This window comes from Haliaeetus albicilla, chromosome 27 (genome assembly GCF_947461875.1).
Source record: "Haliaeetus albicilla chromosome 27, bHalAlb1.1, whole genome shotgun sequence".
Lineage (NCBI taxonomy): Eukaryota > Metazoa > Chordata > Aves > Accipitriformes > Accipitridae > Haliaeetus > Haliaeetus albicilla.
The window spans coordinates 22,872,230-22,888,036 of NC_091509.1; the positions used below are offsets into that span (position 1 = coordinate 22,872,230).

At 46.1% G+C, this 15,807-nt stretch overlaps 1 protein-coding gene across 2 annotated transcripts; it reads left to right on the top strand.

Moving 5' to 3' along the window:
* The first annotated feature begins 2,357 nt into the window (after positions 1 to 2,357).
* LOC104311591 (C-terminal-binding protein 2) lies at positions 2,358 to 14,038 on the top strand. Of its 2 annotated transcripts, XM_069772789.1 has the most exons (10): positions 2,358 to 2,637; positions 2,842 to 2,921; positions 3,578 to 3,732; positions 3,825 to 3,969; positions 6,469 to 6,675; positions 7,292 to 7,506; positions 8,284 to 8,414; positions 8,633 to 8,760; positions 9,320 to 9,440; positions 10,514 to 14,038. In XM_069772789.1, exons 2-10 carry the CDS (start codon positions 2,873 to 2,875, stop codon positions 10,683 to 10,685), a joined length of 1,323 nt encoding a protein of 440 aa, XP_069628890.1. In that variant the 5' UTR covers positions 2,358 to 2,637; positions 2,842 to 2,872; the 3' UTR covers positions 10,686 to 14,038. The 2 variants fall into 2 exon arrangements, with proteins under 2 accessions (XP_069628890.1, XP_069628891.1); XM_069772790.1 differs by having other exon boundaries at positions 2,527 to 2,921.
* Positions 14,039 to 15,807: the final 1,769 nt, after the last annotated feature.

Here is a 15,807-nt window from a genome sequence, read left to right on the forward strand (position 1 = left end):
CCCCCAACTCTTTTCTGGTGGGCTTTTTTGTTGTTGTTGGTTTGTTTGTGGTTTGTTTGTTTGTTTGTTTTTTAACTGGTTTAAATAGTTATCAGAAATGAGGTCAATACAAACATGGAATGGATTTGATCAGAGGTCAGTTTGCAAAGTGAGTGTCTAAGTTTATGGAGTAGGGAGAAATGCTCAGACACTTTTCTGGCTCTAGGAAGCACAAGACTGAGACTTTCCTCTTGTTTCTCTTGTCCCCAGACTGTTTCACCATATGTCTAGTCTTAACTCTCCTTGCCCCACCATACGTGATTTTGGCTTCTCTGTGGCATCAAAATTAGCAGCTGGACTATTTGCTATGACAGTTCTTTAAGGTTGCTCCTGTCTTTCCACAGCACAGGCATGCATGTCCTATGCCCTCATCTCTGTCACCCATACGCAGAACTGCAGCTTGCCCGTATTTGTTCAGCTGAGGGTTTGGTGATGTTAGTAGGCAACCGAGACCATCAGCTTTTCAGTATGTTGCTGAAATAGGCTTCTTTAAGAACTGATGGTGCAGCAGCAAGTCCTTGTGAATTCTGGGAGCTGGGCACTGACTATGGCATCTGCTGCACTTCGGTTTGGTGCATTCAGACTTGTGTACAGACTTAGTAAAGTTCTTTGTGCGCAGTTTCTTTTTTGAGGAAAAAGGGTAGTGAAGGAGGTGATCGCATCTCCTCTTTCACCTCCAAAGTCTAACTGGCATATATTAATGCTCTGCTAAGGGAAAAGCCAGTAAGTCTGGGGTATCCAGAATGTGGGCTGGAGTGAGGAAGGCTTGTCCTGTCTGTGTCCTCCCTTGCTTTGTGCCACCTCCTGAGGCTTGCTCCATTTGTATAATGTCCTTTGCTGCCCCACCTATCTCACAATGACTGCATCCTTTCTTGCTTGGTCAGAAAGAAACGGTCTCTGTTTAGGGCAATCTGTGCAAGCAAGACAGATTCTGGGACCTATGTCTAGAAATAACCAGCTCCGGCTCTTTGTGGGCATTGGGTAACAGTAGTAATGGAGACTGTTGTGGGGGTAGCTGGTGAGCTAGAAAATTAGCCTGCTTTGTGATACTGTGCAGCTCATTTCTACATGAAGCGTGAGCAATTGTGGTGACGAGCTAAGGGACCTGAACTGTGATGTCAGTCTGCACTCACTTGGAGTCAAACCTTCCTCCAAGAAAGGCAGTCAGCATGATGCACTCAGTGACAAGGTAAGTACAGGATATTACTAGATGGGATGCAGAGATGCTGGAGAGGGTACTGTAGTGATGATCCACTCACAGGACAATGGGACAAGTGTGGGAGATATGGCTGCAAAGGTGGCAAGACAGAAGTTGAGCTGTCTTGAATGGCTCCCTGTTTTGTCCTGCGCAGAGAGAGCTTCCTGGGAAGACCTGAAGCTATATCCCAGGATCCACCTTCCAGGCAATGCAGGCTTTTGTCACCACCCTTCCCAGTCAGCTCCCTGCAGCCAAGACGGTGCTCTCCGAACGGCAAACTTGCATCTCAGGCATCTGCTGAGGACTCTTTTACTTTGGATAAGACTTTAGTTCCCCTTTCCAAGAGGTGCTGCAGAGGCAGAGCTGAGCCAGGCCCAAAAAGCCCATCTTCTCAGCTTTGTCCAAGTGTCTCTTTTCTGCACGCACAAGGTGGTAACAAACAGTCCCCCTTTCTTTAGCCTGGGCCTATGCTGGGAATTGCCTGTCATCAAGTTTCTGAGAACTGGAGACATCTCAGATCTTTACACACTGGACTGCTGCTTCTCGTTGTTGCTTTTCATTCTTGCCCTTCCAAGAGAGTTTATGTGCCTCCACGCCAGAAGTGCCGAGATACCAGCGACCTTGATGGGCACCCAAAAGCACATGCCACAGGCCCCCGCTCGACTTGTACACAATGACCCATATGAGGTGGCGGTGGAGGGCTAAAGGGGCAGAAGCAACAGGGTAGTCTAGCTGCGCTCGCCGTCTTCCCAGGTGAAGGGCTTGGGCTCCTGCCTCTAAAAGCACGACAGAGGCAGAGAAAAAGATGCCCCCAGTGCAGAGCAGGATAGGAGCCACGTCTCCGGCACCTGCTCGGCTGGTCGTTGCCGAAGCCGTGTAGTTTCTCCCGCTCCTGTGAGCATTCCGGTTGGCCGTAAGGATCTCGGCGGGTGAAGACCACCGCAACCCGTTTCCCGCGCAGCCGGGGCTCGGAGCAACGTCTCCCGGCAGCCATAGTCCTCTCCCTACCCAGCACGGAGGTCCCACCAGGGCCGGCCGGCCGGCCTCGCCAGGCCTGAAGGCGGGGCGGGCCCGGGCCGCGCAGCCCCTCCCCGCGGGCGGTGCCGCGGACGCCGCGCAGGGCCCGCCCGGCGCGGGGGGCGGGCGGAGTGGCCGCGGCGCTCGCCCCTGCTCGTCGCTCCCTCGTCGCCCGGTGGGCCGTCGGGAGGACGGCGGCTCCCCGGCCGGGCCGGCAGCCCGCGGCGCTGCCGCAGGACCCGGACGGCCCAGAGCCGGCTATGACCGAGGACAGCTAGGGCCCGGCGGCCCGCGGGAGGACCGAGAGGCCGCGGAGCGGCGGCAGCGCCCGGCTCGCCCCCGCCCCGCCGCCGCTGGGCCTCGCTCGCCCTCTCACCGCAAAGGTTTGTGGGGCGGGCGGCGGCGGCGGGCGCGGGCCGGAAGCGGAAGCGAGCGGCGCCCCGAGCTGCGGCGCCTCTGTGGCGGCTGGGCCGCTCGGCGCGGGGCTGCGGCCCGGCCCTTCCGCTTCCTCCCGGCAGCCGGCGGCGGGCGCGTCTGCGCGGGCGGCGGGAGCAGACGGCGGCGAGTGACGGGGTGTCCCTCCGCAGCGCTGAGGGGCGGCGCGGCCCGGCGCGGCCCATGGACCGGCACAAAGTTAAGCGGCAGCGGCTGGACCGGATCTGCGAAGGTGAGGTGGGGCTGGGCGTCCCCCGGCAGGGCGGTGGCGGGGGGGAGCCGGGCCCAGCCGCTGCTCTCCCGGGGCAGCCGGGGTGCCCCTCTGGCCGGCGGCGGGCAGAGCTGCCGGCAGCCTGTCCGGGCCCGGCCGCCTGCGGTTAGGCTTCTGCCCAGCCCTCCTGCCACACGCTGCCTGCGGCCCTGCTGCGGGGGCCGGTGGGGGGGCGTCGGTGCCTCGTCCGCCGGGAAAGGGGTGGCTGCCAAGGACTGTCAGAGGCCCCGTGAACCTACACGTTCTTCTGCTCGCTCCAGAAAGAAGCAGGCTTAGTGTCTTGGCGTGCTGCGGCAGGAGGGGTGCACAGGTTAACGGGGAGTAGGCCTGAAGAGGCTTTAGAACTAGTTTCAGGAGCTTAGAGTGCTCCTGAGTAGACTACCTCTATTATCTCATTATTGATGAAACATGTTTTGTTTTTCTTTATACAGTGGTGGCAGAGGGGTTTGTTTTTCTAGCTTCGTCTCCCTGTGTTTCTTCTTTATTTCTTTTGCTTTGACTAATCCCTTCTGAAATACTGTAGAATTCTAACAGAACTAGTGACTTGTTGGACTAGCGAATGAGGGTTCCAGAATTCTTGTCTCTCATGTAATTGTTCCTGCTGACTTTCTTAATAGGTATACGGCCTCCTATTGTGAATGGGCCAATGCCAGCACGGCCACTGGTTGCACTCCTGGATGGACGAGATTGCACTGTGGAGATGCCCATCTTGAAGGATGTTGCCACAGTGGCATTTTGTGATGCTCAGTCAACTCAGGAAATCCATGAAAAGGTGGGCAAGAAAATGTGCAAGTGTTCAGACGAAGAGCTCTGCCTCTTAGAGTAACCAAAGCAGAGATTGATTTGGACTGGTTTTCGTTGTAGGTGCTGAATGAGGCAGTAGGAGCTCTGATGTATCACACCATTACCCTTTCTCGCCAGGATCTGGAGAAATTCAAAGCCCTCAGGGTCATTGTGCGTATTGGCAGTGGCTATGACAATGTTGACATCAAATCTGCTGCGGAATTAGGTATGACGACACCATTAGGGCTCTGTCGCGATCAGAACTGAATGTGAAGTGGAACACTGCACATGGTTTTCTGTTTTATAGCGGAGTGCGTTTAAAACCCTTTATGTAGAAAGATTTGGAGCTGCTTAGTATTGGGCGTCTTTAGGAAGCTGACCAATATCAGAGTTGGTAGGTGGCCTGAAGGAAAGATTCTCAGTTCTCAGATTGCTCTGCCATGGATGTCAGTGTTTCTGCTGTCGTTTGGGATTCAGAAACCTGAATACGGTGTCTAGGTAACTTTTGGTGAGGCGGCTTTGGGTTGTTTGTGAGGAAGAATTGAGCAAACTCTGATTCAGTCTTGAAAGCAGCCTGCAAATGCTGATGCAGGATAAACTTACTGTAAATGCTTGATAAGTGAGTTTTCCTGTTAATTTTTTATAAGCAGGTAGGTTCTGATTCAACATTTCATTACTGATCCCTTAAGAGCTCTAGGCATGTGAAGAGTGTCTGGATCAGGTGACAAAAAGCTGCTATCTAGTAAACGTATGGCAGTGACACTTTTGGACCTTGTAGTCTCCTAGGTGAGGTAGATCATCTAAGCACCCTGCCCCTTCTTTTGTAGGTTTATGTCAGTGAGTTGAGATCTTCCTTAATGTAACGCAGATCAGATTAAGCTTAAATGAAATGCAAGTATTTATTGAAATAGTCATTACGATTTCCAGATCTGTAAGAAGAGATGAATTGCAAATAAATGAAGAGTGCATGTTTGTCTAGTGCTTGAATTAGGTCTAAAGAGTCTTCTCATCTGAATGATTCACCTGGATAGTCTCTGGAGTTCCTGGCAAGGCCTTTGGCTCTCATCCAGCCATTACATTTTTGGGCTGAGTTTGGAACGTAATCTAGTCTTAGGGTTCACTGTTTAAAGTCACCATCCCTATCTTTGATTCATTCAGGTTCAAAGCTTTCCCTTTCCCCCCACTCCACACTCATTAACCCAAGGAGAAATGGGTCAAAGTTCTTTCACCATCAGACTGCTGCTTGCCACTTTTGCTTTGGAGAAATAGTATGATGACCTTTATGCGTGGACAGATTTGCTTTTTTATGGACAAATAATGACTATTTTCATTCTTAGCCAGACTCTTTAATTCATTCTGAGGTAAGATCCTGTTCCTTATGTGTTCCAGTTCTTCAAATCAGACCAAATGACTGTTGTGTGTATTTGCGTTTTCTTACATTTAGGCATAATATTGCATGTAAACAGAAATTTGTTTCTAGCTGTGTAAGAGATGAATACTTGTGGCTTGTCTGAAGTTGAATGAGATGGTAACCAGGGAGATTAAAAGAAGTTAGGTCTCCCTATTTCCCCTTCTCATGTTCTCCAGGTCATCTGCGTGGCATTATGGCACAGTTGCAAAGGATTTGATAGAGAAAACGAGTCGGATATCGGAGCCTGCCTGTGGCCATTGCTCTCCTAGTTCCTTTGGGAGGGCATGTTCTGAGTTTAGTCAAATGTCTTCTCTGTAACAGGCTTACAAAAGAGTGATGCATTGCTGAATTTTATGTGCCTTCAACCACTGCCTAGATTTTATTCCTAGTTTTTAGATAGGCGGTGGACTTTTGAGGAGGAATAGTTTCCTTGGTTTGGCAAGTGGCTAGGGTTATGTTTGGGAAGAGACCATTTTTTTGTCTAGTTATTTTTATGTCTTGGCTGGTTTGTTGAATGAAGGATAGCAGCAGTGAAGTGGTATGTTGCCAGCCCCCCTGCCCCTTCGGGATTTTTGGGTTTTGGTTTTTTTTTTTAAACAGACTGCTCAGAAATGACCAGATTTTGCTACAGTGTTCCATCATCTTTCCCTTTCCTGACAGTAATTTGTGCTTCCAGGACTTTAACTATGTTTGCATTAGTAATTTACCTGATAGCTCTAGCCATGGGCTTTATGGTCCCTGGTGGCTGTATGTTATTCTAGAGTGGGAGTGTTATGTGTTGTTATTTTTAAGTGTAACTTAAAATGGATTTAGAGAGACTCCTGTGGCTTCTCTCTGCATTTAATGAGTTAGTTACTTATTGTTGCTCCTAGGAAAGCTGATGCCTGCAGTGAGCATCTGGACTGTGAGGCATGAAAGAGCTCAACCATCTGTCTTAATTCTTCTACAGTCTGACAGTTAATCTGTCAGGAGTATCTCTGGAACAAGTGCATCCTTTTGGATGCAGATCTTCTAAAACAGTTTCTTGCATCACTTGTATGACCTAGTTTTCTCATTTCAGTCTATGGGGCTTTTTTTCTGGTAAGCGTGTCAATCAAATGAATATTTTTAAGGAAGGAAGGGTGTTTCCTTGGGGTTAAAAAGCTGGCTGGTCGCATCTGTGTTGCTGTAGAATGAGCTTCTGAAATGAATTCTGTGTTTCTTGGCAGTAGTTCCGGAGCACTGCATTATCTTTCAGCACTTATGCCTGAAGAGCTCTATGTTGGTTTAGTGTTGTGATGCTAGAAATCTTATATGACCTCTGTGGCTTTGTAGGCATTGCCGTTTGCAACATCCCTTCCTCCTCAGTAGAGGAGACTGCTGACTCCACCCTCTGCCACATCTTGAACCTCTATCGCCGTGTTACTTGGCTGCATCAGGCTATGCGGGAAGGGAATCGAGCCTCAAGTGTAGAACAGATTCGAGAGGTGGCTGGAGGCGCTGTGCGTATCCGTGGGGAGACTTTGGGCATCATTGGACTAGGTAAGTGATGGGAACTGTTAGATTGAAAAGTGAACTGTGAAAGTTTTTGGGAACCTAATAGTTACAGACTGAAAAAAGTGATAATTTTACAGCTGTTCATTGTGAAACACACTGACTCATAAGGAATGCTAGTGCCCTATTCTGTGATGCTGGATATCTTCAAGAGTTGGGTTTATGTCATGGGATTGGGGATTTTTTTCATATTCAAATGGCTAGAAGAATTGGAACATTCAGACAGCTCTTCTCGGTGACTGTTTCCCTGTGCGCTAGGCTCTGTATCAGTAACAAAGCCACCTGAAAGCTACCAATTCCTTCTCCAAGTTCTTGTAATCAGATTACTACTGCCTCTGACTCAGGGTCCAGATTTGATCTGAAAAACAGAGCTCCTTCTAGGCTAAGCTCTGGCTATTGCATGGGGAAGGACTAGAATTAGCCACATGGGATCAGCGCTGAATAGCCTCCTCTGGATCCCTGTGGCAATCCTAGGGGTTTCCAGGGCTGCAGTACCTTGGGCCCTGGCAGTAGACTCCAGTGTAGGCTCCCAGTCTACCCCAGTATCTTGTCTTTAAAGTTTGTTTTACCTTTCCTTGATGATTGTGGGTTTTCTTTTGTGAAGGCCGAGTTGGACAGGCAGTGGCTCTGCGAGCCAAGTCCTTTGGCTTCAACGTGATTTTCTATGATCCCTATCTGCCGGATGGAGTGGAGCGATCCTTGGGTTTACAACGAGTAGGAACCCTGCAGGATCTACTAATGCACAGCGATTGCATCACATTGCACTGCAGCCTGAATGAACATAACCATCACCTCATCAATGACTTCACTATTAAACAGGTGCAGCAGGAGCTTGATTTCCCCCACAGAGAACTGTGGAAATGAATGCAAACAGAAACTGCTGCTTTCACAGAGGCTGAGAGCGTGTGAATCCTGCTGCCTCTGTCGTGTGCCTCCTGCTGCCTTTGGAGGCTGGGAGCGTGTGGATCCGGGTGCCTGTGCTTTGTGCTGTATAGAATTTCATGTTAAGAATAGGATTGGCTCTTTTTGCCAAGTAATTTCATTTAGAAGGAATGTTTTTGGTGATTCAGTAATTTCAAATTACCTTTAAAATGCATAATTGACTCTGCTGGTTAGAGCTAGATGTGGTGTGGCTGGGACTGTGTAAGTGTCTTTACACAGCTCTGCCAAAGCCTCTCTGCCCAAGCCCACTGCAAAGTCAGTCTCGGGCTCTACTCCACTAGACTGTGAATGCTTTTCAGCGCTTTCATGAGAGACTTCTGGACGTTGTAGTCCAGTTTTGTATAGCTGGATACTTGATTCATGTCCTCTTTCTTTTTTAATGTAGTAGGATGAATATGGAGTGCAGAACTTGAGAGTTCCACTTTTGCCCTTGTTGTCTTGTGGTTTTGTTTGTTCATTTTTAAAGCAAATTTCTCAAGCATTGCTTGCAGGCATTTCCCCTGTGGTTAGCTTTGCAGTGAGAGCACTCCTAGTTCGTCCAGGCCTCATCTAATCACTGCAGGCTCCTGCTCATTTCCAGTAGACTTCCCAAGATTCGCTTAGCTTCCATGAAAAGTCTCATTCTCAACCCACTTAATGTTTTTCTTCTTCCAGATGCGCCAGGGCTGCTTCTTAGTGAACACAGCCCGGGGAGGACTGGTAGATGAGAAAGCCTTAGCGCAAGCCTTGAAAGAGGGGAGAATCAGAGGAACAGCATTGGACGTGCATGAGTCTGAGCCTTTCAGGTAATGTTGCAACTGCATGCTTGCTGCTATCCTGTGACTCACCTATGCTGGATGATTCTTTTAGGTTTTTTGTTAAATTTGAGTTACAGTGGTACCCGAGGGGACACATGGGGTTATCGCTTCTGGAGACAAACCACTCTTCTCTCTCTTTTTTTTTCTTTTTCTTTTTTTTTCTTTTTCTTTTTCTTTTTTTTTTTCTTTTTTCCTCTCCCCCATAGCTTTGCTCAGGGGCCCTTAAAAGATGCACCCAATGTGATCTGCACCCCTCACACTGCCTGGTACAGTGAGCAGGCTTCCATTGAATCCAGAGAAGATGCAGCTAAAGAGATCCGCAGAGCTATTACAGGTAATGAGGAGGACTGTGTGCTCTGAATTAGCTGCTGCTGAATTAGTATTCTTTTGTTAGTTCACTGCAAGGATTATGCTGATTGTTCTGAAAACTTAGACTCAGTAACTGGTTTCTGGAACTGGAGCCTAAGTTGATAATTGTGTCTTTGTCTTCTGAGAATCTTGTACCTAATGCTGGAGTGGCACTTTCCCTCTGTGGGAAAGCCTTGTACCTAGTACATCTTCCACATCCTTTGCAATAATTCCTTTGACAGTTATACTGTACACCTTTTTTCTGGAGTAGTACATATTGTGTCTTGGGAAAGGTGCGGCTTGGCAATTGCAGTTGTGGCCAAGCATTTCCACAAGATCACAGGAGTGGGAAGGAAGGATCAGTTTCTTGTCTTTTCCAGAGACCAGTTGTTCAGAGGAGAGCCTTCCCTGCCCAGTGTTATCCTGTGGAGGTAGATGGAAAAGATGTTGCACATTTCCTTTCTACTTTCCTTTGTAAATGCTTCAGGGAATGAGCCTCTCCTATTTGTGTCCTGTTTTTTTTGTCATTCTTGGTGCTCTTGCAGGTCACATACCTGATGCTTTGAGGAACTGTGTTAATAAGGAGTACTTGCTGTTAGCAGCTCAGTGGTCCAGTATTGATCCTGCAACTGTCCACCCAGAACTCAATGGAGCTGCAGCTTACAGGTGAGATATGCAGGTTGTTAAAGTTGACTGCTTCCAAGCATATCTTCCTACTGAAGTAGGCCAACATCCCTCTTTGGATTTGAAAGCTGCTTATACCCGCAAGCAGGTGTGTTTCTGTTCCTATATACTCTGTATATGAGCTCTTTCCAGAAACTTAACAGCAGCACTTCTGAAGCTGTACTAGGATTTAACATTAACTTGGTCATTTTTAGTTGCAGCTGCATAGTGGTTAATTTTTCCAAATCCTTGCAAGACCTGCCCTAGAGGTGTCTTAATATAAGAAAGCCTACTGGGTGCCTGAAAAGAGGTCTGGATCTTAACATTTAGAAGTTGTGCATATCATTAGGGCTGTATAAACAAAGCATGGTTCTTATCTGTAGCCTAAATATGGACTAGTAAAGAGACATTCTCCAGTGGATTTGGGTAGTGGCCTAGATAGGGTGTATTTCAGTTTATTTGTCTGTTACAGACCTGCCAAGTGATTGGGCAGGTTGCTTCCCTTCTGTTTTTCTCCCATCTGCAAAGTAGGAAATACATCCTCATCTGCGAGATCTATAGAGGCTAAGATATATTTATGGAGAAGGCCCAGGGAGGCAGAATGGAAGTAATGGTAGAATAGTTCATTAGCAATTCATGAGATTGCTCTCCTGTTTTTCATCTTAGGTCTAGCTGGTTTATTAGTTCAGTTCCTTACTTTTTCTATCTTAGAACCCAGTGAAGAATAACTGACAGCTTGCACTCCTCCTGCTGATGGGGAGGGAATTTGCAGCCCTTCAGGGTACCTTCATAGAGTGCCTCACACTGTTGTCCACTGGAGATAAACGTTGTACCTGTTTTCCCAATACTCACTATGTGACCTGAGACTATCTCTGCCTGTCTGAGAACAGGTGTCATTTCGTATTGGGATGTAACTGCTACTCTTCAGCTCTGGAGGCTTTCCCTGTGTTCTATCTTGGAGCATTTCTGATAAAAAGAGGGATTTGTATTCAGCAGGTGCCTGGGGGCACAGCTTCTTTCCCCTTCTGTAACTCTGTTGGACAAGCTTGTAATGTCTATGTTTCTATTGGTTTTAGGTTTCCTCCGGGAGTAGTGGGAGTACCCGCCCCTGGGCTACCAGAACCACCAGTAGTGGAAGGGATTGTAGCTCATGGGATCCCTCCTGTTTCTCACTCTGCACCGCGTACCCCTTCCCCAGGAGAGACGAGCAAACTGGATGCAGACAGAGAGATACCTGCTGACCAATAGCAGCATCTTCCTCTCCTCTCTTCTGGCAGCAGAAAAAAGCAGGAGGCTATCTCCTCCTAGGACCTTCTTTAACACCCTACAGAGACTGTTTCCTGTTCGTACAGGATGGGAGAATGCATTTCATTACCGGCAAACTTTAGCTCTTGCCTTTATTTTGTAACCCTTTAGTTTTAATCTCTCAGTGAATCGTTTTCTCCTCTGGGGCAGTGCAGCAGTGACCTTGCCTCCCCTTGGAAATACTTATTTTAATGAATGAGTTTTCCCATATATCTGCCTTGGTTGTCTGTGATGGGGAATTGTCCTTGTGCGCTTGAAAACAGAAGTGGAGCTGCCTGATCAGGGATGGCCCTCAGTGTTTGTAACACCAGACTTCAGTGCACACTTTTCAGTTGTGACTTGTAGCTTAAATTTAATTTGGCTGAACCTCTCAGTGTAGCCATGGGAATATTAGAAAAATATTAGTGAATTGGAGAAGTTGTGACTATTGTCTTTATTATGCCCTTGGTAGAATGCGGCCTAGGCTCAGCTCTGTGTATTACTTTGCTTGTTTTAATTAAGGTTTCCTGTGAGAACAGACATAGCACAGGCATTGCTAATTCTTGACCATACAAAATTTTGTCTATGCAGTACTAGGCCTGAAGTTAAAAGTAACAGTCTCAAAACCAGCCTTGTAAATACTTTGGAAGGGATTAAAATGTCATCAAATGTGTTCTGGTGGCCACTGTGTTTGTGAGGCTTCAGAATAGTTCACCCTGGAGTCTGTGGAACTCAGAGAAGGCAAGAGAATGCAGAAATGGGAAAAAACTTGCACTGGGAGACAGCAAGTAGCAATAACTCACAGCTGCAGTTGCTGGTTCCTCACACACACATGTACCTCACAGTCTAACGGCAGTGTTTATCCATAAGGTATCTGTCGTTAGAATTCTAAGCTTTGTGCTGTAGGTTTGTTTTGGGGTTTGTGGTGGTTTGTTTTTTTTTTTTTTGCATAACTGCATCAACTAGAAGTAACATACCACTTGTCTCTGTGCTGATGGAGAAGGCAGCTTTTAACAGTTGACCAAATTACTTCAGCTTTGCTAGCATATACTGCATCTCCAATAGTGGGCAGGGCAAGACAGTGGTTTTTTACATGAATAAGCTTTGTGATACTAAAGGAGAAAGAGCACTCTTAGCTTGTCATCTGAATCCAAGGCAGGATTGTTGCGCTCAAGTCTTTCGCCATTTCCCAAATGATTGAATATGAATTGCTTCTTTGAGGGGTATGGAGTCTTCAGCAAAACAGGTTCCACAGGAGAAGATTTTTCTTAATTCCAAATCTTCCTTTAATTTCAACTTGTTACACTTCAGTTAAAGCCTTTACATGCACAAGATGTACCAATTCCTGATTGATTTGTTCATGTTGTGTGGGTATATGAAAGTAGGTGCTATATGGGAGGCATACCCTATGCGTGGGTTTGTCTGCCTCCCTTGATTATTCGCTCTGTTGTGTGTCTGTGACTGGAAGCTGAACAACTGGGAGCAGACTGGAAATACGCCTGGACAAAATCCTCTGTTTAGGCTGTTTACAGTTTGGGAAGCTGAGGAAAGCTTTTGGAGTCACTAAGTTTTCAGATTTTTTTCCTGTTTTTTTCTCCAATACTGCCTTCATATGATGGCTTACTACTGATACAGCGAAGTGACTCATTCCTTTCTCCTCTAACCCCCCCCCCCCCAGCAATTCAAGAAAGGAAAATAGGCAAGAAGTAAACTTCAGCTGTTTTCTTACAGATTTTACACTTTAACTGTTTAGCATTAGTGAGATGATATTAGTTCTCTAGTGCTGAGTGTCTTTTTTAATAAGGTATTTGTCTTGGTGAAGGTTCTTGGCTTTTGTTTTCATGGATGATGCTGACTCTACTTAAAATTCATATACCTCCTTGCCTGCTCAGGTTTAGCAGCTCAGACTGGGACTGGTGGTAGGCACAAGTTACAGAACTTCTGAACAGAAGCCTAGAGCTCAGAAGCATGTTGATTGCAGCCGTACCTAAAAAAACCAGCAGCTCTTTCCCGAGTTCTCTAATCTCTAAGGAATCTAAGTTTTACAACCTACTAGCTCAGAAAGCTGTTGTTCTGTCAGGCAGATGGGGAAAAGTTTTCAGGGACTGAGCGCTCATCTGTCTATTACCACATATGGGAAGTAGTCTGTCAGTAACTACTCCTTCCTTATTTGCTGCTGAAAATTCCTGCCCTGCTTTTAGAGGTTCAGGTCTGAGATTATTTTGTGGTAAGGGGCTTCTAGTTAGGAGCTTTGTGAATACAGAGGATCAGAGTACATTGACCTTGTCTCTTCTAGAGCACAATGTAAGATAGATTTATTTTTTTAAAAGAGGCAGCAATTTTTTTTCTTCTTAACTGTAAGTATCGCTATAAACCAGTCAAATAACTGAGCAGAGGAAGAGTGGAAAGATCTCATTTGGGGGACATTTGAGTTTCTTAATTCTTATTTTGGGTGCCTAGGTATACTGGTGACTAGTAAGCACAGGAATTAAATAATTGATGTTATAAGAAATATTTCCAGTTATGGGTACTAAGGAGTAGAAGCCAACAGCATTGATAGTGGCTCTGTTCTATCCAACACTATGTAGGCTTGTGATTGGATATGAAGGCAATGTTCCTCTTGATTAAAGCCACAGCAGAAAATGTTGAGGTAAAAATGAACAGAACCCTTATCATGACCTCAAAGAAGAACTCTCTTTGTGCTTATAGGATTACTCTGCTTGTATGCCATTTGCACCTCTGCTTGTAGACTGAACCTATTATCACCAGACAAAGGCTGTTCTGAACAGATAGCCCAAAGGAAAATTTACCAGTACTAAAGTACCCTGTGGTCTTCTCCATCCCGAGTGCCAGGTCCTTTGTTAGCACTCTCTCCTGTGTGACACACTGACTTGCAGCTCCCCCTCCCAAGTCTAGTGCAGTATGCAGAAGTAGAAGGATTTTTTTTTTTTTTGAATGCCTTCCTTCAGAGCTAGTGCAGAGCTTTAATCCCAAAGAACAGAAGTCTCCCAGGGTGAGGCAGGAGTGCCCTAGCTGCACTAATCTGCTTACAGGAGGTGCTCACACTGTCCCAAGGTACATTCTGTTTGTCAGGGTCACTGCTGCTGACCAGCTTTTTTTATAGAGGACTCAGAGTTTCAGAAATATATTTTTGTAGACAATGACTAAACTGTGAAATGTTGAAATAAAGCATGTAAACAAAAACTTACACCACTGTCATCTGTACAGGTGTTTTTCTCAGTTCAGTTCTCTCCTGACTCATTAGAAAATGTTTGATTACTTCTTGGATATATTTTAATAAAGTTCTCCAAAGAATATGGCTGCTGTCTATGGAAGGGGTGGCCTTAGATACAATATTGAAGGGGAGGGTTGAAAGCCTGTCCAGGCGAGCGTCTGCATCAGTCCTGCTTTTCTCAAATTGGGTAAGTTGGATCTTCCACACAATCACTCCCTGGATCAGCCACTCTGGCAAATGACTTTCTTTGGATTTTGGAGCATTGACCATCAATCAAGGCTGTGAAGGTGGCAGACTGGAGAAGAAGCCATCTTCAATGGTTAAGGGACAGCTTTGGATGTAGCCTGGTGGTTACTTAGGTGACTTCTCACAAGTTGCAATTGTGGTAACTGGTTTTGCAGCCTTTTAAATGTGTAGTTTATATGTCTAAACAGCAATAGCTGCCTCCACCCCTTTACGGTAAAATAGTATTTGAAATTAATACACTAAATTAGCCCATGAAACTAATTTTTCTAACATACAATAAAAGCTCGTGCAACAGAATTAGCATAGAAAAGTGGTTAGGTATTTCATAAATTGAAGTTAGTTCATGTTTTATGGCCTGTGCTCCCTGTATTGATCATTAATGAAAGTTAGGAAACCCCTTCCTGTTCTTGGTGGATCGTATCACTATTTGTCTAGCTGGTGTTGTGTGCCTCTGGAATATCCAGCACCATGCTCAGGAGGTGGGATATGGGAAATGCTGGCCTGCTTTAGCATGGCAATTTCAGTCTTGGAGCTGGTGGAATGGGAAGGGGACATAAGACCACTTGGAATTCTCACATGGTGGTACTATTTCTAATGCATAGATGATCTTACTGTTTCAGTAAAGAAACTGAAGACACGAGAGCAAAGCCTGGTCTTCAAAGAATGTAGTGCTGATCTTGGATTTACCATGGCAATCACTTAGACACAGGACGTAATGGCTCTGCTACCCTTCAGCAATCTTTCATGTAGGTATTAGCTCCTGTACTTTAAAAAAAAAAGGCGGGAGGGGGGAGGTGAGTTAGGAAAGCTAGTGGCGTGTACTAAATCCAAACTCACAGATGCTGTACAGCAGAGGAGGATAGAGCAGACTTCTGATGCCACCAATGTTTGTTCTATGTAGTTGTTCAAAAGGCAACCAAAGGCAGACCCTGCTTCCAAAAAAAAGTCTTTTCAACTGTCTCTTGATGTAATAATCTGCCCTAGAATTTGTTCAGCATTTTATCTGTGTGCCACATCAGGACTAAAATCACACCGTAAAGAGTACAGATAATGGGATGAAATGATGAAACATGCTTCTGAGGACAGGCACATCATACAAACTGCTACTGGGCATCACCTTACCAATTTCCCAGTACAGTGAATCACACCCCTGTAACCAGAAACTAACAAAGATGAGATGATGTTATCTACTTGAAACAACCTGGCACAATCATTTTGAGTAAATGGAAGTGAAAGCAAGCAACTTGGCTTTGCTGGTGCTAATCCAGTGCCAGATGCAACTCTCCCAGAGTGAGGAAATGGTACATGCACAAGAAGAGAAAAACTTATTTCCACAAGAATATCCTTGTTGTGGTATGGAGTATAGCATCTGCTCCTCATTCCAGTTTCTATTGGTGCTACTGGGTCTTTACTGCACAAGCAGAAAGAGATGTGAAGTTGCGTGTCATTTCTCTAGCAGTGTAGGATTCTGAAGTATTTTGTGGTTGTTCAAGTATGTTGAACAGGAGCAGGTTCAGGGCATTGCACTACTCTACGTGAGAAGTGTTTAAACCTATCAGCTAATCACTCACTAACACGATGACTTTGTATCCTAATCACCCCCTC